The sequence below is a fragment of the Anopheles merus genome, chromosome 2L (assembly GCF_017562075.2).
Source record: "Anopheles merus strain MAF chromosome 2L, AmerM5.1, whole genome shotgun sequence".
Classification (NCBI taxonomy): domain Eukaryota; kingdom Metazoa; phylum Arthropoda; class Insecta; order Diptera; family Culicidae; genus Anopheles; species Anopheles merus.
The window spans coordinates 48,056,718-48,077,912 of NC_054083.1; the positions used below are offsets into that span (position 1 = coordinate 48,056,718).

Sequence of the window (21,195 nt, forward strand, 5' to 3'; positions counted from 1 at the left end):
TTTTTTCCTTCTCATAGCTCTAGTGTTGCTTGACTGCCGGCCTCCTGTACACGATCCATGGTTGTGTGTGTGTGTATTCGGCTTCGTAACGAAATTTCGATAGTTGCCAAATTAAATAGTTTGTCAAATGTGTACACACGCTTCCCCGTCCGTCCTCCGTAGGTGCATTCCACGCGTCCAGCATTTTCCATCATCAAACGAAGGGTGATGATTTGTTTCGCGCCATTAAAATGGGGTCTATTTATCACACCCAGCAAGAGGACAACACATGCATGTGTACAAATGCACACACACTCACACACATACATTGCTTGGACAAACAGATGGTACCCATATCCTCCCGAAAGCGAGAGACTTGGTCTGTGAGCGTTGCTGCCGTTTGCTGCACGTACGGAGGCGCCGTACTTTTTGCATCGGAGTTGAAGGTAGAAATCAGATTTGGGAATATTTAAATTGAAATTGAATTTGGAGAGGGGAAGGTTTGGGTGGGGAAATATTTATCTAGCTGAATCTACTGGGCGTTTTGAATCATGTCCGTGGTAATTGGAGACACAGTGTGTAATTGGAGACCCGTATGAGTTGTCTGTGATGTGTCGTTTGAGTATACGTTTCGACATGCAATGGTTTAGGGTATGAGTTTCATCACTTTTAAGAACTTATACTACAACTTTTAATCCTAGAATGATAATAGGTTAAATTTTAGATTAACACAAGTGTTCTTGAAAAACATCAATTGCGTCCCACTAGATAAAGTTACAAACCACAACCATCACACTCAATTTTTGGATCTCTCCATCAGTGATCAGACAAATTGCCCTGTGCATCGTGGGACACCAAGCGCCTCCTTCCATTAGATGAATCTCGTGTGCTTCCATACCTTTTGGGAGAGGGCGAAGTTGGGCATAGCGGTGTCCTGCTGCTTGTTTGTGTTCGGAGGCACTTCGGATGCTAAACATTTCAGTGATTTATATTTACATATTATTTGGGAGGATTTTCCCAATTTTCCCAACACACACACACAGAGACATGCACCTATATGTTTGTTAGTGCGTGGAGCCCTCTGCTTCCCACACCCATCCTACTACCCTACGAAACGATTGTTCGGTGGAATCCAATCGAGAATCAGTTAAGTGGCTAGCTCGGGATCGAGCTGGGGCGTTGGGGGTGTTGTGTTTGGTTTTCCAATACGGTACGGCACCGGGCTGGAACGCAATAGCATATGTTAGTGAAGCATTTCAGCATCAGGCGCCTGGGCTGGGTTGAAGCAGCAGCACACATAGACACACACACACACATGCATGGTGGAATGTAAACGATTTATGCAATCGGTTTTGGTTGGGCCCGGGGCTGGAAAAATTCACAGCACCCGTCCAGTGGGAGGGTATATTTTGGTGTTAAACATTCAAACAAATAGTTGATAAAGCAACCCTTCGATGCGCTACCGGGGGAGTTCGGTCCAATGCTGAATGCTGGGGCGAGCGGTAAGGTGGTAGAAGAAAATTTGCTATTAAAATAAATTTTTCACTTCATCTATCCATGAACCTTTTGTGGGAGCACCGTTCGGGAACATCGGAGAGAAGGAAAGGGGGGAGAGGGCGATGATTCAATGCTTTAGATAAATCAGCAGCGAGTGGAAGTGGCCGACCCGAGGGGTGGTGGAGGAAAATTAGAAAATTGTTTATTTATTCTATGTAGATTAGCTGGTGATTTGTGGTTTTTGTACGGATTTTAACAGATTTCCCACGACGGAATGAGATTATCGTTTCAGCTTTAGGATGGCGAGGGGGGGGGGGTTGCGGTGGGTGCTTGAGGAGGGGAAGAATTTATTATTATCGACAAATGGGCCGTGCTATTGGTAGGAGTTGGACACACATAAACACACACACACCCAGACATGTTTTGGTGGAGGGAAAGAATGCTATGATTCGATGTGTCTGTGTGTGAGTGGATTAGGGACGTCCGTGCATCATCCTTTTTGGAATGATAAACATGTGACGTTGTGAGTTTTTGGTGATTGGACGAGGGTTTAGATTCTTTATTTTTATTTTTAGAATATTGTCCCCTATGCCCGATTGTTGCATTTTGGGGGGAATAAACCAAATATGATAAGAATGTTTCACGTTGTTTTTTATGAAATGTCATCATACAATAGGTGATTTGAGCTGAACAAGAATGTCTACAACATTGGCTGATTGATTTGTCGAAAGATTGAAAATTTGAAAATGCTTTTTATATAGTCTCAAATCTAAGTTCTGAAAATAGGAAGAATAATTTTATCCCAACTTTATAAAAATATTAGCTGATTAATGTGTAAATTGATCTTACAGGACCTCCAAGCTAGTTAAAAATAAGTGTAATAAAGCAGCTTGACATATTTACCAGTTTTCGCATAATAAACCATTTAATTTAATACTTCATTCCCTTCATTTCTAATGCCTTCTCTGATTTCCCATCAACCGCAAGCATTCGTGCGCCGAAAGTCGATTTGGCACCGTGACCTACGTTTCCACAGGTTCAGCTAGCCTGACAGTGCTGGCCCGAAATCGTCCGTTTTCGGGTCTCAGGGCCAGGTGAACGAAATACGCCCCCAAAACTCCTGCCAACCCGGGCGTCGTCACCAGGCGGGCCCACGCACCGAAGAATGTTATAAATATAATTTAATTTCTCACTATCGTCACTCACCTACCCGGACATCGCCCGGAGGCACATGCAAAGCATAAATGTGTTCCTTTCGATTTCGATACTGATTGCTGTTGTGAGCCACCACACAGCGTTGCTGTTTAAACCCCCCCCCCCCCCCCCCGTGTAGCAGAGCAATGGAGCATAAAGGGGGATTTCGTTTCGTATGTTTTTCCCAACTGACCCAGTCAGAAGCGCTGCCGGACGGGTACGCCGGGGGCGAGGTCCTTCTTTGCGTGGTGCGTGTTTTCGTTTGTTTATTTATTTCGGCACTGTTCAATTCTTTCGCCGATCGAGAGCTTTCTGTGCGGCCGGGAAGCGGGAAGTTTGGGGGTTTTGCAATTGTTTTTGAACCACCACGTGTGTGTGTGCTGGTATGTTTTGATTGAGGAAACCCCAGTACGTCGGTCGCCTTTCAAGCTGGTGGAAGGCGCACATCGAAAGGCGCTCGATATAAGATGCACACGAATATGGGTGTGCCAGGAGGGGTTTTTTTTTGTTTGTAGTTGGCGCGATCCCAATATCTGGGACTGGCCTTTTTGCTGGCGCTGGGCGCTTTAGTTTTGATCGATGTGCAAATGTGCACAGACACAAACGTACGCTCGGACATATACTTTTTAATTCTGCCGCTCGATAGAGGTTAGACCAACAACGCAAAACCTATAAGACATGGCACGATATTGGGCACGGAATGGTTGCAAATCCAATAAAATGGATCGGTTTGCTAGTTGTTGGTGGTGGGTTGGGAAGATTACGGAAAGGAAAGGATTTTTTTCCGATTCCAAAATCCAAAATTGATGTCTGCCCTCCTCCCGCATGAGAAAGAAAGAGAGCAAACATGACAGAATCATTTTCCATCACTAGAACGCATCGCTCGCAAGTCGTGACGCGTGAGGTGTCGGAGTTGTATCCGGAGGACCGGAAACGAAGAACACCGACATGTGTTGACATATCAATGGTTTTAGGAGATTGGAGGAGGGCGGGTGCGGATGCCGGAAATGTGTTAGTGGGAGGCTTCTGGGCCGGGTTGATTGTGTGGAAATGCATGCATGCACGAAAAAATGCACAACAAACCAACCCGACAACCGGTTGTGCCAGATCGCGCCTATACCGTTGCAGTCTGCCACATCCCCAAATGTCCTGAGGTATGGCGCGATGGCCAACGACGGCGACGACCGTGACGTCAACGACGTATGGCAGTTTTGCACATGCCACCATATATACCCGCTCACCCACCGTGACGAGACCACAAAGCAAGGTAGGCTGGGTATAGTGAGAGGCAGATCGGTAAAACGTCAGTAGCGTTCGGGCTGACGGGCCAATGCTGAATGGGATCGTTTGTGTGGGATAAAATTAGGAAAAGAAGCACCCAAAAATTGGAAAAAAGAGAGATAGAGAAAAAAAGAATTGGGGGAAAAACAGTCATAACACACTCCAAATTATAATTTAGCGTTTAGCGGATAAGAGGAAAAGGGGACGTAGGTGAGATATGAAAGCCGAAAAATGTGATTAATATTAAACAGTCAAAACAATTCGGGTGAAAAGTCATAGCTGTGAAGTACACGGAGGGTCAAACAGTGTGGCGGGTTATGTGACACCAAATCATAATCACATGTAAACAGAATGGGGTGTTCCCAAAACAAACCCCAATGCACAAACGGTTATTCTGAACCGCGGTTAGTTCTTTTTTGTTTTGGGAGTGATTTTTAAAACCTATCCCTTGCTTGACATCATCACTTCCCTCTCACCCAATGTGGTGGACGTCTACCACTGTGTGTCGAATGTTGCGAGAAATTACGACACAGACACGGCGAGGACATGCCACGTGTGTCAGTGTGGGCACTTGATTGAAACCTGTATGATATGCAAGCCAGGCAAACCTCCAGTACGAGTTGACTATTTCGTGGACGTGGGTTTTCGGAGGAGGGCGTAAGTTTGTGCCAAAACATGCGTCACATTTGCACATTTCGCGGTTTAACATGTGGCTCGGAAATCAGCGTGGCAGGCAAAAACACGAGCACCGTGTGGCTAAAATAAAGTCCTCGCCAGTGGCATTTCCTGCTGTGTGGCGCTTTCGCGGTACGTCGGAATGGATGAGTTGTGTCCTGTTTTTTTTTTCAAACCGTTGCTTTTTGCTTTGTTTTAGGATGTCCTCGGGTCCTAATGGTTTGGTCCAACGGGTTGGGTTTAGTTATCGAAACGTCGGTTCTAATGCGTGACATATTGAGGCTTAAGGATGAAATGTGTGTATTTGGGGGTGTGATGATACGTGAAAACGAGGACATCTATGATCGAATTACCGGTTAGGAAGGTACAGGTGTCGGTGAAGTTGAATGGAAGCTTAAATTTAAAGGTTTTGTGGAGAAGAATACACAAGATTTTGTCGTCAAATCATTAAAGAACTAATGTGACCGAAATTAGGTAATTTCCAACGAACTTTAAGCAACCTGAAGATCGCATTTGCCTTCTGAAGAAACTCGTCTTCAGCAGTCTTCTTATAGCTCACGGAAGATTCATAATCATTTTAATTTCAGACAAAAAATGACAAAATGGTTAATTTCCTCCAATCTTGCGTCTTTCATTGAATTAATAAGAATAACTAGTAGTAACTCGCCCCCCAATTCCCCATGTGTAAGAATTCCCAAGATTCTAACCCCCAAAAAGGACGTAATGTGTCAACTTTCGCTTCGCAGATTTCATTGTTTTCCAACCGTTCACCAACACTTTCACCCGGCAGCCAGCGCCAGAAGCAGCTGATGTGACAAATTGACTGCCATTTATCTCTGCTCCGAGGGATCGTTTATCGGTCCAACAAGTAGCTTGGTGTCGGTCGCCTTTCCCACATCGTACACATACACACCTACACACACGCTCACACATTCCGAACAACCACCGCTGGTCTGATAAACGATGTCACCGTTTTTGGGGTGGGCGTACGAGAGTGGGTGTTGATAATACCGATAACGATGATGACCCTCGCCTAGGTTGGGTGACTCGCCTGATGAGACGTGGTTTGTTGTTTTCGGCATTCCGTTGCCGTGGTCGTACCCAGCTTCCCATGAGACGCGACCGGACGTGCTGTTGGGTTTTGGGTAAAACGCACGCCAGATTGCGGGTGACAATTGATTACTGCCATTTCACCGCGCCCTCCCTGCCCAGCTCAACACCGGCTTTCCGGCACCGTGCCCGGGAATATGTTAATGGACAAAATATTGTACCGTTCCGGTTTGGCCGACGGTTTTTGGGAGCAGCCGCACCATGCACCATAGATCAAAAAAACTTTTTCAATAAAGTCTTTCCCGGGCGCTTTTCTTCGCGCGGAGGAAATGCATCGACCGCGGGCAGAAGCCAATCGCAAGCGTTCCGTTTCCATTTTCCGGGTATGTAATGGTATGTCGCCCGTTGACACATGTCTGTATTTATCGAAAATGGACGGCCTTAAAGCGTTTGCCGGCCCTGCCACCGGACCAACGGTCGTATGGGCAGTTTCGAGTTACTTAAACACTATTGCCCCGTTCCCTTGGAAAAGCCGGCTCGGACCGTAAGGGGAAAGAGGCGAAAGCAGAATAAAATCCCAGCCATGCCGCTACTGGACACACGGCGCTGGCCTGATAAATGATGGGCCATTATTTCGAGGTACTTATTGCCAAGTGACATTTATCATACGGGCTCAGTGCATGAATCAAAATAGTTGTTGATAAATATTTATCATTGCCTGCTGCACACATCTACACACACACCGTCATACGTGTGCGCTGTGTTGTTGTTTGCTTGGCTTGGCGAGAAGGACATCGAATGTTCATCCTCCCGTTTTCGGTGTCATTATTTTCTTATGGAGCTTTTTTCCGAGGGGAACCTCGTTCCCATTCTTTTGCTACATGATGGCTGTGTGTGTGTGTGTGTGTGTCTGTACACATTGTCGGCGCGGGAGGAAACGATGAGTTATGAAAATAAAGCAAGCAGATTATGTTGCTTGTCCAAATTGTTGCGTAATGGAGTGCACTTGGCTTTTCGATTGCATTTTTTTCTTTTGTCCTATTCCGCTCGACATTCCCTTCTTGCGGGAAAATGGCACGACTTTCGGCGAATGGCGGGCAGTGAACCTACCTATTGGATGATTAAGTACGGCTGGCTGCTGTCCCGCGGGGTTGTAGCGATTGTTTAACAATCGTGGCAAAAAAGCATGTAACCAGGCTTATCTGTCAGTCGGACAGGAGGGCTTAAAGGTGTTTGTTATTATTTGTACGTGCGCTGTGTCTCATTTTGTCGGCGCAGTATGACGATGAGTAATGGTCTCTTACCGTGGTGGAATTTGGATTCGTATTCGAGTGAAGCGAGCGTGTGTGTAAAACATTTGTAAAACATTATGAATGACCTGTTCACTTAAATAATTTAAAAAAAGGAATCAGTCTTAACCACAAATAAACTACTTAGCACATTCCTTATCGTAAGAATTGAAGAAATAATATGCTAATGTACATGTGAGCCCATCGACCTTGGCATTATGTTGAATTATTTCATCATCCTTCACCGGGGCCGGTATTGCGTCTCAGAACTAAGTTTAATTACAGTGCTAATGGTGTTTTTTATCTCTTCCCATAACGGCTTCCCCGGTACGATATAAACATACGGCTGACATGTGCGTATCGGACAGCACTTATGTGTCCACGTTATTCATATTTGGCATATTTCTTCAGCCTTCTCCTACTGAATGAGGTACTGTTTTATCGCACAAGAGATAATAAGCACGCATACAGATCCATTAAACAGTGAAAAAATGTGGAGGAAACTCTAGAGACAGATACAGACATGGGGTATAAAAATGAAACATTCTACCTTTATCTTGCCCAAGGCGCTAGGTGTCTGTGTCAATTACCAAATTATGTTATCTTGTTTGCTGATGTGAACGAGCCAACAAAAAAGAAGAAGAAAAATGGATAAAAAACTAATCAAAATTAAATTAAAACTGATGAAGTTTTGCAACCTTGCGCTGGCCTCCACTAATGGAGCAGATAAATAGATTAGATTTATTTTAAAGCAATTTGCTTGCTTTTAAATGTACGCGCCTTTCTGCACGCGATGCCCCGAAACGTTTGCGCGATTGTTTGTGTGTGCGTTTTTTGGGGGCTTTTATATGTATTGTACTCTCTGCTGCTGCTGCTACTGAACTGAATCGGAAGTAGCGTAAACCTATCGCCACCCTAGGGGGTGCTGGCCAACCTACCGTACACCCTTCCCTCCAATGGGACATGGTTTGTCAAAACCCTGGGCTGGCGCATCGCGAGCTTTTATCGTGACTCGTGGCCACCCTTGCCGATTGAGGTTTGGATTTAAGCTAGATACACGCCATGATAAGACAGATAAGACCAGGCACTATAGGTATGGTGAGGATGCAACAAACACATAGCCAGTTCGGTACGGGGCCGTTGAGCTAATTACAGTTAGGAAAGCGTGGAATGAAGTTGAATGATTTTGGTAATAATAAGTATTCATGTTAGAAATTAATAATAAAAAGCACTGCACACAAAATAGAAGCTTTTTTCCAATCAATAATCTATTTTTCTAACAATAGTTTGCTTTTAATTTTTAAATAATAAAAGCATTCAATTATGAGATAACAATATGCAATATTTTTCATATATTTTCAACCAAATCAATTAAATACTTACAAAATGAAATTGCCAGCAATACGGCCTTTTTGGACCGTTACTCCTGAATAAAAAAATAAAAAATGAAATTGCCATTATGATAGTTACCTTTTATCATTGGATTCTCAAATGATTGCCCTGCTCCATGGGCGAATGGTTCGCACCTCACTGTGCACATCCTCATCCATCCCTGTGCGGCTTTGTTTGGGTGTCCGCGTGTAATCGTAATCGTCTGCTGCTCTGCCAGAGGCCATCGTGCGGTCTCCCGAGGTGTGGTAGGATTTTGGGCGTGCAGTGATTTTTGCACCACCGTCGTGTTTCGTTTTATTTTATTCCGCCGTGTTGCCGCGATTGTGCGACCGTTCAAGTGAGATGTTTGTGGTTTGGCTTTCAAAAATGAACATGTTTTTTTTTTGTTTTGCAATCAAACGATTCAAATGATCGGAATCGTAAATTAATTAAACCACAAATGTGAATGTTATTGGATTGTTAGAAGAGAAAAGCCCGCCACTTGAGATTGGGTGAAGATTGTCTTCGATAGATGGCGTTTGGTGCACAACATTCAAGCTGCAATAAAAATGTCATCCCCAGCCGTGGCATTGGAGAAAAAGTGTGGCCAAACGAAAGAAAATCGAGCAGACAAAATCAAGAGTTAGTGCCGGGGGGCTCGGGTCAATTCTCGGAGCATAAACCACACGACTTTATGCGAAGCGTGCAGTGCAAAGGGGCAACGGGATGAAGGAGGAAAAACTAGTGCAAAATCGATAAAAATGGTGTGAAGTGAGCAGCAGACCCCTTTCCCCGTTTCAACTTCTCGATCAGTCGGGTTCGCGGTGCTGTTTCTCACAGGAAAGGAATGGAAGAAAGCACATTTACCAGACCATATGGGACGTTTGGCCGGCGGTGTGATGGTGTCTAGTGGCGTCGTAAAAATAAAACTGTCTCCAAAATCTTCCCCCCATGCATGCTTTCCCATCCAGCTCAGATTTGATCGTAAATATGGGTCGGGTGCAAATGAATTCGATTTCGATAGTGAAATCCCCCCACCAAAAACCATGCTTGGGGGCCGATTTTTTTGCATTGACCGAAATCGAAAGTCAAACATGAAATAAAACCGTCGTGTGGGTTTTTGTTTCATCAGTGTGTTTGCTGTGCAAAAAGACTGACGGAACGGGGGGATTCGTTTTCAATGACCCGTTTGATTCACACAAGTCACCCGCCGCGGCGGTGGTGTGAATCCGATCATTTGCTTTCTATTTTCTGCTCTTCTGTGCTCCCAGTGTTCCAGTGTGTGTACTCTGAGATGAAACATCAGCAAAGGATCGTAGAAAGCGTGTAAATAGAGCAATAAAGTTTGAGCGCTAATAAAAGCCGGATGGGCATGAGAGAGTGGCAGAAGTGTAGTATTTTTCGATAAATAAAATAGACTACAGTACGCCAAGAAACGGGGGTTCATCGCACCAAATGATGCTGATGACGCTGGTTCGTGTAGGGGTGCAGTGCGGTCTGGTTGCATGGACACTTGTCGTGTTGTCCTTGTTTTGTGCACCCCTTTGCTAGCATCCACTGGGACACGCACTGGGTGTACTGGTAGTGAGTGTGAAGTGTGAAAAATTATAGCTTGTTTGTGTAACGAGGAAGGTTAAAGCATCCTTTACCCGGCTGATCAACACCACATAAAACATGCCTTTACCATTCATTGATATGATTTTTTTTTGTCGTAGTCTTTGCTTGTTTTAGCAAGCGCCCGTACGTTTTATTATATGAAATTTTTAATTGAACTCGCAAATGAGTTGCTGCGGAAGGACGCCAGTTATGTGTGCGCTCGGTTTGTGTGTGGCAAAGCGTATAAAGCGGACAGGTAGCTAATCGAGTGTGGAGCTTTCACTTTCCTCCAAATAAACCATGTATGTGTACAGTTGGGAAATTTTATTTCACCCATCATCCAGAGCCGTTTATGTGCAAGCGTTTGTGTGTGTGTGTGGGTCCGTACTTTTTACGAGACAAGTTAAATCGCGCGGCATAAAACAGACGACAGTGAGCTCAGCAACTTGCAGGCTGCAGTTCAAGCAGCAGGTGTCTGAAGGCAAATCAAAGCCATTGAAAAATGGCAGTAAAAGCGCAACCGGCAATATCGCCGCCCCTTCCGTGCCGTGAGTGATGCGTTGCGAAGAGATGAAATAAAAAAAAGGTGGAAGCCAAACAGCAAACAAAACATAAAAAAGGCAGGGCAGGAGAAAATATTAACACCAGTAAAGTGTGGAGTAATAAATGTATGCTTGTGTTTGTGCGTATATTACGATTTTAGGCAATCTTGGCGATGGCAGGAAAAGCTACGGTTGGTGATAATTTTTACGCCGTTCGAAAAGGGATGGGTAGCAGGAAAGCAGGGCAGGGAAGGAAATTGTTAAAATAAACAAGGATCATCTGCCGTCCATGTTCGTGTTGGTGAATGTGTACGTATTGGCTGATTTTCGCATACGGAAAAGGGGTGTGCAAAACGCATCATGCGTAAATGAAATAAAATACAAACTTAACCAAAACCGAAAAAAGCGTTTATTTAAGACCATTACGTGACAAACGCGTAAAGATGGCACCCCAACCAGAGAAGCGGGGAGCGTTAGCTAGTTACGCGATGTGATAAAAAGAGGATGCTTTTTTTGTTTTGCAACCCTCTTTGCCGTGGAAATCGAATTGGTCAACCGAACCGTCGATTATACATTTTTTACCTCGGTAATAATTTTTTTGCACGGAACCAAATAAACCAGGGGCGCTTGTGATTGTATGTGTGTGTGTGAGCTTTAGTTTTATCCGGCGTGTCAGATAATGAGGTTGTATACGACTGCCGAAATTTTAGATATTTATGAAATGGGCAACCAAATTCGGTACGTGTGTTTAACCGAACGGGGTTAGAAGTGTGCAAAGTCGTTGGTTTTTTTACGATTGGCTGTAGGTCATTTGTATAATCGAGCAAGAGGGGACAATTGAGTTGAGTTGAAACTGCGCCACTTGAGCATGGTTCAAACAGTGCGGGCATTTTGTAACAAACAAACACAAACCAAACGCATAATTGTTCAGTGAAATCGATAAGATGATCAAGTCGATCAAACCCAGTGGTATTATCGTTGACACGAGTGACACGTGGTAAAAATATGATTCTAATCGTACGCGCTGGAATCAAGCAGAACTGGAAACTTATCACAATCTGCGTCTAATAAATCACACCTTTTTCAGCCCCCTTTATCGTGAAGCGTGCAGGCCAAGCGGGCAGATTAGATTGAACCGGATTCAAAGCTTCAAAGCGCTTAACGACTGTGAGCTGCCCCCGGTGCTTGACATTATCTTATCCGGTTTGTTACCCCGCATTTCTTTTTTTGTTGTACGCTCGGTGTGAGGAGAAACCTTGAAACCATCTTGCATGCGACACCAACCCCCGGTTTATGCTGGAGTTTTCAAGCGGCCAACGACAAATGCGCGACCGTACGTTCACGTGCGACGCCGGTCCTTGCATGACTTGTAATTAAATATCCTAACCGTTTTAAGACCGCGTGAGGCATATGTGTGTGTGTTCGTGTGGGTAGGTGGAGAAGGGGCACGAGATTGCCATTGTGTGAAGCATTTGTTGAAGCTTTTCGTGATCGATCCTTAACCACGTGCGTGTGTGCGAGGGAAAGCGTGTATGCGAACGACCGACCGACCGACAGCCCATTAGCACCGGCAATGGCTCAAACTCAATTTCAACTAGCAAGGACCATTGCTACTGCTAATGGGCGCAACAAAAAAAGCAAAAAAAAAAAAGAAACGGTAGCAAAACAACTCAAACGCAAGCCGCGCCCAATAACTTAGTAAACTCGACAGCAATTAAACGTACTTCCATTTTAGATTATGTTAGATTGAGCGATAAAACGGTAAAATAATCATAAATCAACAGTGAGTGCACCTGAGACCGGTGTTGAAGGAGTCAATCCTCACAGTGAGCGAGAGTGATTTGTGGTCTGTGGGTGGAAAAAATTGAAAAAAAAATCTGCAAGTGCAGAAAATATCAAAGGGAGCAATAAAGGTACAATAGAAATGATGCACGATAGCGCACGGCGAGGTTTGATAATTGAAATGTCAAAGTGTGACAACATCGTTACGTGAAGTGAAAAAAGTGTTTTTTTTTAGCCAAGTGAACGAACCTGGGCCAACTAACTCGGTAATGCATTTCGAAGTGAATTATGTAAAAAGAATGCTTCTTTAACTTGAAACCAAACACGCAAGCGGTTTGAAGAGGCAAACAAAAAACGCATAAAACACATACCACGCGCTAGTTCGTTCTGCACAGTTCAAACAAATATCACGTGCGGCTTAGTGTCACACGCGTGTCACACAACGGTCGAGCGTTGCGCGTTCAGCCCATTCCCAAATCCGGTGGACCCGCACCCGCAGCGGGCACCCGTTGCACGTATGCACGTAGTGGGGCCGACATTGGGTCGACATAATAACATAATTATTAGCACCGAGTGGGCAAAACACAAAGGGACGGTGGAAAAAGCGACACGAGCGGGGGCCCTTTAACACATTTTTTAACATAATGACATTATGTCCGAAGACAATGTGAGTGGATAATTTATGCGCGCGAAGCAAATGGATGAGCAGCGTACATATTAATAACAATAGTGAAGTAATATTAACGATAATCGTGCTACATTACGCCCGCCCGTGGTGGTGGGTGCGTACGTGACGTGAAATAGAAAAAAAAAACGGGAACGAAATCCCGTTTCCAAAACAAACCGTAATCCCTCCCGTGGGAAGAAAAACAAGGAATGAAAATGCGAAATGTTTGGTGTTTGGAGTGAGTGGAACGGGATTGGAAAAATGTATGATTTATTGACTGTTACCAGGGCGGCGGATAAGGGCGCATTGAGCCAGTGCGAGAATTAATGTCCGCCAGCTAGTGGTTAACCGGCAGCGATTGAGTGGTCACGAAGCGCGTGACAAGCCTTTCAAAAACAATAAGTATAAAGGTTTAAAAAAAAGCCAAAAGAAAAGCTGCTTAAGCGCTTATTAAAAGAGTTTAGCATCAGTGAAGCTGCCTAAGCGCTCGTTAAGAGAATGGTTTAGAAAAACCGAAGCGGGACACTATATAAACTATAAAACAAAATTCAACCCCGGTGAGCATACTCACCACACATATCGGTTAGCTGCCCCGACAACTAACCCCAACAGCGCCCCCCGTCAACAGCGGAAAGCTGGACCACGCACCGGTTTCCATGATGGCCGGCTACCGGCATCTACCACCGCATCACCAAGCCCGGCCCGGGATGTACCATCCGCTGGCCGGGCACGGTATGCTTTATCCGCCGCAGCCGGCCCACGGTGGCCCCACCATGAACAGCCTGCAGCAGCAGCAGCAGCAGCAGCAGCAGCAACAGCAGCAACAGCATCAACAGCAGCAACCCGGTGCACAAATTTCCTCACACTCCCACCATCCCCAGCAGCAGCAGCAGCAGGGTGGCGGCTCAGCAGCTGGCCATCATCAACCACCGATACCTCCACCGTTACCTCCGATGCACACGATGCACCCGCAGCAATCGCAGGCGCATCATCCGGCCGCCGCCCATGCACATCCGCCCCATCCGCACCATATGCTGACGCGGCACTACCTCGGCATGCACGCGGGCCATCCCCGGTTGCACGGGCTCAACATGACCTCCAGTATGCCACTGAACGCAAGTAAGTAGCAGCAAGCCGTCTGCAGCGCTTAAAGATTTCCAATCTCTTTCGCGATCGCGAGCCAATGCTAACCTACATCGGCGTACGTTATGATTACGGGGGGGCTTTTTTTTTCACTGCAAATGTTTTACTTCGAGTGCCAACTAGCTAACGGGCACACATCAAACAATCAATTACGGACGGGCGTTTTTTTGTTGTTCTTGTTGAAGCTCCAAAACTGGCTCCAATAGCTCGTTTGCTGCAAGTTGCATATTGAATTGAGCGAGGAAAGTGGTAAGAACACAAAACAAAGAAATCCATGGATAAGGAAAGCGAAAGAACAAACAAATCCGTACGTTTGGTGGTGGCGCAGAGAAGGGCTATAGGGAAGTGGAGGGCATCTGGGGAAAACTTTCCTTTAGCGAAAAGTCCAAAGAAACAGAAAGTTGAACTCGTTTGGCCCGGAACTTGCCAGTTCGACTTCCTGCTTCGATCGGGAAGCTTCGCTCTTTCCCCCCTTTATTTCCATTCTGTAACGAACCACCACTGCCCAACTGCGCTCGGTATTGTAAGTGAAAAGTCAACCTGTTTTTGCCTTCATTCCGCTTCTCCCATCCATTCCCGTTTGGTCGGTTCGATTATGCCGCCAAGCCGTCATAATCCATGGGATCGTACATTGGAATCCCCTCCAAGCAGTGGTGTGGGTTGGAAAACTTAAATTTTTCACAAAGACACACACTGGAATGTTTGTGTGTGCGAGGACATGTTTTTGCTACTGTCGGATAAGTTTACGGAGGGGTTTTTTTGTTCACTGTAACCAAGTAAACTTTGTTGCACAACGATTGGCGTTTCTATTTTCTGCTGCTTTCGACCTCCAGTGGCACAGTTTTTAAGGTGAGGATTGATGAAAAATAGCAATTTGTAAAGTAATGAATGCGAGTCAGCCCACGGACAGTTGAACGCAAATGCACGCCAGTGGGTTTAACTTTTGGAACAGTTTTTAGTTTCCCTTTGCTGGAAGCTTCAACTGTTGGGTGAAGGGTTTTGTTTTTCGTTTTCAGCTAACCGATTTGCTACGTTAGAGGGTTTCTTTTTAGGCCTTTAAAAAATCACTTCAATTTTGCAATTTTCTCTACGTTTAGGTTGTGAGTCTGTGAAACGAGTGTACTGTTTTATTGTTGAATATGTAAGCATATGATTCAGTTGAATATCTAGAGTGTTATAACTTAATGCTACTGAAACTTTACTCGTCCACAACGTACATCTCATTGATAACGATTTCATACCACAAAACCTTTGTTAAGCTGGTCTGCAAACTAGCATAAAATGCGTTTTTTATTCATAGTTCTTTTCAAAGCTCCAAGACACCTACTCGCTTCAAAATGAATGTTTGATGAGCTGGGAATGTGAGGTTAATGTGATGATGGTCAGATTCTTTACTCCACACGATTGCAACCGACAAGGCGGGGCTGGTCAGAGCGAAGTGAAGTAAGCTGCCAGCACTGATTTTCGGTTCCCAGTTTGAACATAAAAGAGTTTCGAGTGCTGTTTCGTACCTATGCTATCAGAGTGTTATAACCCACGTAAAAAAACCCAACTAAAGCTACACTTTTTACAACCTAGTCAGCAACTAGCGGTGTCTAGCTGGGTTTGCTAAAACGAACGATCTTTCCGATTGCATTGCATTCTACAAAGGTTCTAAGGCAGGTTGACTGGGAGCCATGTATGATGAAAAGTCACGGTGGCCATTACTTGGACGCCGTCGACACATATGCAGCCAATAAATGTCACCGGTGTTTGAAAGTTGTGCTGGTTCTGCTTGTGCTACCATTCACTCGGTTGCTCGGAAGGTTTAAGAGAAGTGTCTCGCTCATGCAGGAACTTCTCCACAAGTAGGGTTTTTTTTAAAGATTTCCTGCACACATTCATCCTTCTGTACGGGCTTTAAAATACTGTTGTAAGAGCAGCGTTCTTCAGAAGCATGCGACAATCTAATCGATATTTAAAATCGTTTCGTTTCTTCCTGCTATCCTGCAAAAAGAAGCTTTGAATTAGATGTCAACCAGGCTTACGAGATGCAGCCGTTTGCATCGATATGTTTCCTCTCTCTCTCTCTGTTTCCGTTTCTCAATTTACATTACCGTAAATGTAATCGACATTACAGTTGGAGGGTAACCAACGGGATACATCGCTTGATCTCAAGAAAGCTCTTTCCATCCCGTTGACACTATTCGACTACTGAAGAATGCCTTTTTGCTAGTGACTGTCTTTCGCAACCGTTTCGAAGCACTTTCACGACGCCTTCAGAGCACTGCCCGAAAGCGCAGCTGTTTCGGGCGGACAAACGTCTTCGTCGTCGTCGTCGTTGCCCAGCCGTAAATATAAAAGTAAAAGCAATAAAAACTACAACCGAGCCGTAAGTAGGTTTATATATTTGTGAAATATCCACTTCCGTGAAGCACGTGTCGGGTTCGGGATCGGCAGCGGAAAGATACGTCGCTCGGTGCGATCGTTAAACTGGCTTTCAAATGGACGTGGCAAATGCGCGCTGTCAACGTGGGGGGGATTTTCGCCCGGTCAAATCCACACACCCGGGTGGGGAGGCGATGGTTTTATTTCGAAAGTGACACCTTTTGCACTTGGGATGCAGATCGTCCACTGTTCTCGCGCGGGACACGGGAACACGGGAAATAGAGGAAGCAATAAAATCTTAAACTGGCTTGCACGAAAGGGATAAAAAGGCTAAGGGTGAGCGTACAAAAGGAAATGATAAGGTTAAATTCAGGCTAAAGGGCTTCTAGAAGGTAAACTATGTTAAGGAAATTTGAAGTAAATTTTGAACTTTTGGAAAGAATTTCTTGCATTGTCAAAGCCATCATAAGCAGCAAGCGTTTTATTGCTGTAGAAATTGCTGAAATGGCTTCTATAGATAAACTTTTCTAGACTCAAAAAGTCAAATCATTAAAGTGAGTTGGAATTTTTCAACCATCAAGTTGAGCTGATTCCTGTAACGATGATGAGACATCAAAATAAAGTGCTTCGCATCAAACTTCTTTCTAGAAAAACTACTGGGCCATTCTTTGTACAGACACTATTTTGTCTTCTATTTGCTTTTTTGAACCAAAAGCCTCGTGGCAGCCATAAAGACAGTGAAAGCTTCACAGTGTGGAGCCTTCTCGATATCATATCCGTAGTAGTTTTTTTTTGGGCCTCGCGCCAGTCGCTGAATAAAGTGAACCATTTTGATGTTTTATACTACGCTCTACACTCTTCACACTAAAACACTAACAAAAACATTGGCTTTGGTGGGGTGGGGGGGGGGTTATACACCCCCAACCGCGGGAAGTCAGACGGGGTCTGCCGGCCGGATCTATATTTTCATCTAGATAAAAAGTAATTAATTTCATAAATGTAATTTGTTAACAGAATGTTCCTGTCTGCCGGCTAGCGTTTTGTGCCAGCGTATGGTGGCGGCGGTGTCGGAAGGTGGTCGGGGTTGTGTTTCGCTTTGGCTATTTCCTTCTTTTCGCTGGCGGTTTTTACGGTTTAATACGTAGTGAATGTATGGTCGGTGGTCATTAGCAAAGTAGCAAAAATCTAAATGGCATAGAAACGTGTTGGGCTAGTAAAACTATTTTGTAGGTACGGTTTACTGAATAAGGAAAGGTTAGGTTACATGTGGTAAAGATAAGATTTTTCACAATTGGTATTATTTATATCAGAATATGTTTAATTTTTCCGTCAAGAAATGTTACTTACAGTGGAGCTGAATATTCATTTAACATAGTTCTTCAACTGTAACTATACCACATTTAGTGTATTAAATTACCCATGATGTACGTCCAGATGGCGCTATGAATACCTTGCCAGTTCATTTTGGGTAAATGTTTAATTAAAACACCATAGCCCAGCCTTGCCTTGAGCGCTAACGCTGAACGGTGGTAGACAAAATAGTGGTCTGGTGTTGGAAATAATTACATTAGGCAAATGTGTTACCACTTACCCGGGCAGCTGTGAAAAGGTTGGCTGGTCAAAGCGGGAGATACGATTGTATCTGCCGGGTCGGTTTTGTTTTCGGTGAAAGCGTATTAACTTTTCCAAAAACAACAGTGTGATAATGATATACATTCGAAGGGTCTGGCGAGTATGTGAGTTTCTCTCACCTCTCCATTCGGTCAAGATTGTAATACAAAAATGGTTGTTTTCACATTATCTGGAATAGTTTCTTTGAGTTGCTGAAAGAGAAGAAACATCATATCATGTACATGAATGATTTTTTTTTTTCATTTTTTTGTCGCTCACTGATGCCCGCCTCCGAACCGAAACGAAATGCTTTCCCACTCGATAAGCATGCGGCGCAAATGAAAGGTGGCAAATTGGAATTGCATAAATAAGACGTTTTCAAAAATTGATGTGTGACTATTTACGTTCCTTGCCTTGCTGCTTCATTCCCTGCAACCTCTCCGCGATATCAACCTTGTGCCTGTGGAACAATCGAACAATCTCAAATATGGAATCGTGGTGCTGCCAGCGTGACACTGCTCCCGAGGTTTCGCTCGGAAAGAGCAACAAAAAAAAAGAAACTACAATGAATGAAAACACGCTCCTGCAAGGAAAAAGTAGTCGTGCATAATTTTTCCCTTTTTCTCGGCAAACCCCGATAACATTCCTCCGCCGGGGAATGTTTGTATGTGTGTGTGAAAGGGTTCTTGTTTGGTGGCGTGTGCGTTCACTTACCCACCCCCCCGGTATCTCATCCCGTGGCGTGGCTTTGGGTAAGCATTTCGGGCGAATTTCCTACGATTGCATTACATGGTGCCTGGTTTCGTGTAACCATTTCGTTTATGCATTATTATGATTTTTTGCTGTTTGTTTTGCTCTGTACCTCTTTAACGAAAGTGGCAGCATAGTTGAACGATGAGTGAACGCTGCCACGAGGAAGTGAAGAAAAAGGAGGCAAAAAATTCGAATGAAAATCGGTAGCAAAAAAGGGGTGAAACTTTCTTACGCCCTTTTTGTGAAGTGTGTAACCTTGCTCACGTTTGCTAGTAAGCGTCTTCAGCAGCTGAGCGTGATTCTTAGCTAGTTCGTGTGGTTTTTGCTGCTCAGTCAATCGTTTCACCCCTTCTGTTTTGATTTGGAATGTAATGTTGTTTGGGTTTTGCATTTTGGGTGTCAAATTAGACTTCACCCATTTGGAAAGATGGCTCTTATCGTTTATTGTAGGGTTTTTTTTTTGGTTGTTATCCAACAATGTCTGCTGGGTACAACGTCTTGTCAGAGTTAAGTGGGTGTGATCGCTTTGCTGTGGTGTGCATGTGCAACAAATGGGGAGACCTGCGGGGCTGTGCTGGGCAGCTGTTGGTGCCGTTTGATTGAGCTTGTGTTTAAATGGAAATTGTTTTTGGCATTTCAATTTAAGGGTAAGCGTTTCAATTGGCAATATTAACATACATTTTCTTGTAAAAGGGTTTTGGTGATTTTGTAGCAAGGATTAATAAGCGAAATTGATTTGTAGACATACATTTTCATGTGATTTTTCAAGAAAACTTAAAAAATGAGAGAAGAAGTAGTACATCATGTGTAAATTCTTGATTGTAAAATAATTGATCTCCTGAGAGGTTAAACGATCAAATAGCACGTGAATTAGACAATAAACTCTAGCCATTTTTTAATGACAATAGCTACTCCAGTGAGAGTTTTTGTGAATTTTGTCCGTATCTCTTGGGAGAAGATGTCACCAGAATGTTTATGTACCTTCAGCTTTTAAACATTCCGTTGATTGAGTGATAGCTTTTCCGTTCCAAAACCAGCATAGTAGCTTGTCAATAGATATAAAAGGTAAGATTTCGTACAAAAGTATCTCTTTGAAAGCGCCTTTACTAATTCGTCCCTTGGGAAGAGGCTTCAACGCTTTCGCCGTTCCTAAAACTGCAACAATCACCCGGGAAATGAATAGTCAGCAAAAGGAGTGGGGAAGGCGTTCTTCATTATCGGCGTGACCCGGCCAGGCTCAAATCATTTTCGATCGTACCCATTCGGCGGTACCGTATTGAGAGTGACCGTTTCGACACCGAGCCCGTTTGTTGTTGGTGACTGTAAAATGAGTGTAAAATATAGTCGTCCTATAAGCCCAGCAAGGGCTTGGTCGGGTTCGAGAGTCGGGATCGGACGAATCAAGTGACGACGTGCCTTGATAGCTTAATAAATCATAATCGGTAACAATAAAATTGATGTCGGGCCGGTGGTCAACAGTGGCAGGGAGTATGAAGTGAGAAGGGAAAAAGGTCAGCACCGTACTGCCACCATCGACGTTTCGACATCCGAACGCAACGTCCGGAAGGAAGTAAATTTATGGACTAGAATCATGGACATGCTACCAAACACACACACATACGTGTGTGCTCAGGGTATGGGGGAGAGGGGAAAATAGTGGCACAACAGCAAAAAATCATTAAAAACAGCAACGCACGGCAACAATACCCAGCATCGTGCAAATAAACAAACATTGACCAACCATGGCGCAACCGGCACGCACGTGGGGTCATGTTTCTGGTTCCACGCCCGGTCCAGCGGAGGGAAGCTCCGAGGCGTTCTGGCAACAAGGTTCCTAGTGTTAACGCTAGGGCATTGGCAGCGCTAGGGCTGCAAATAATGGCTGCCCCAAAGACTGCCCCGGCATTCGATGGCACGGGATGAGTTATTAAAATGAATAGATGTAATCAGCATTGAATTATGAAAATGATTAATTTCCACTGCCCCTGTGTGTGTGTGCGTGTGTGTGCGAGTGGTGTGACCCACGCAACAGCGTTCGAGATGCACCGGGAGGCGGTTTCGTGCAAAGAGGCGGTTGGTCTGGCCTTCATCCGGGTGTGTTCCGGGTTTTGGGGCGGCGAGCACCCCGCCACATGGCATGCTTACGGGTGGCACTTTGTCACCGCAGCCACAAGCTGATGCGAATCGCTGCAAACGCTCGCAAGAGCGCTGTTGGTGGTTGGGGTGGTTTTTGAATTTTTCGACACATTCGTGCCGGGCGTCCCGCTGCACCACCAAATCGGCACCACTTCACCCTCGGCAGGAGTATGCGTGCGTGTCGGTGTGTGGCTCTCGCGCGTGTGGAATATTTATAACGAGAAAAAGCCAATTTATCGGAAAGCAATTCCAGCGGCCCGTT

General features: G+C 44.7%; 1 protein-coding gene across 20 annotated transcripts in view; it reads left to right on the forward strand.

Moving 5' to 3' along the window:
* The window catches only part of LOC121593846, a 169,069-nt gene that overhangs the window by 88,901 nt on the left and 58,973 nt on the right, over positions 1–21,195 (forward strand). The window contains exons 1-2 of one of the 20 annotated variants that reach the window (XM_041916578.1): positions 8,588–8,694; positions 12,210–14,042. The exons of 15 other annotated variants lie outside the window; for them this stretch is intronic. In XM_041916578.1, coding sequence (XP_041772512.1) covers positions 13,580–14,042 — 463 coding nt within the window. In that variant the 5' untranslated portion in view covers positions 8,588–8,694; positions 12,210–13,579. Of the gene's footprint in view, positions 1–8,587; positions 8,702–12,195; positions 14,043–21,195 lie in introns of those variants that run through there. 4 more of the 20 variants (XM_041916582.1, XM_041916579.1, XM_041916580.1 and 1 more) reach the window with 4 other exon arrangements.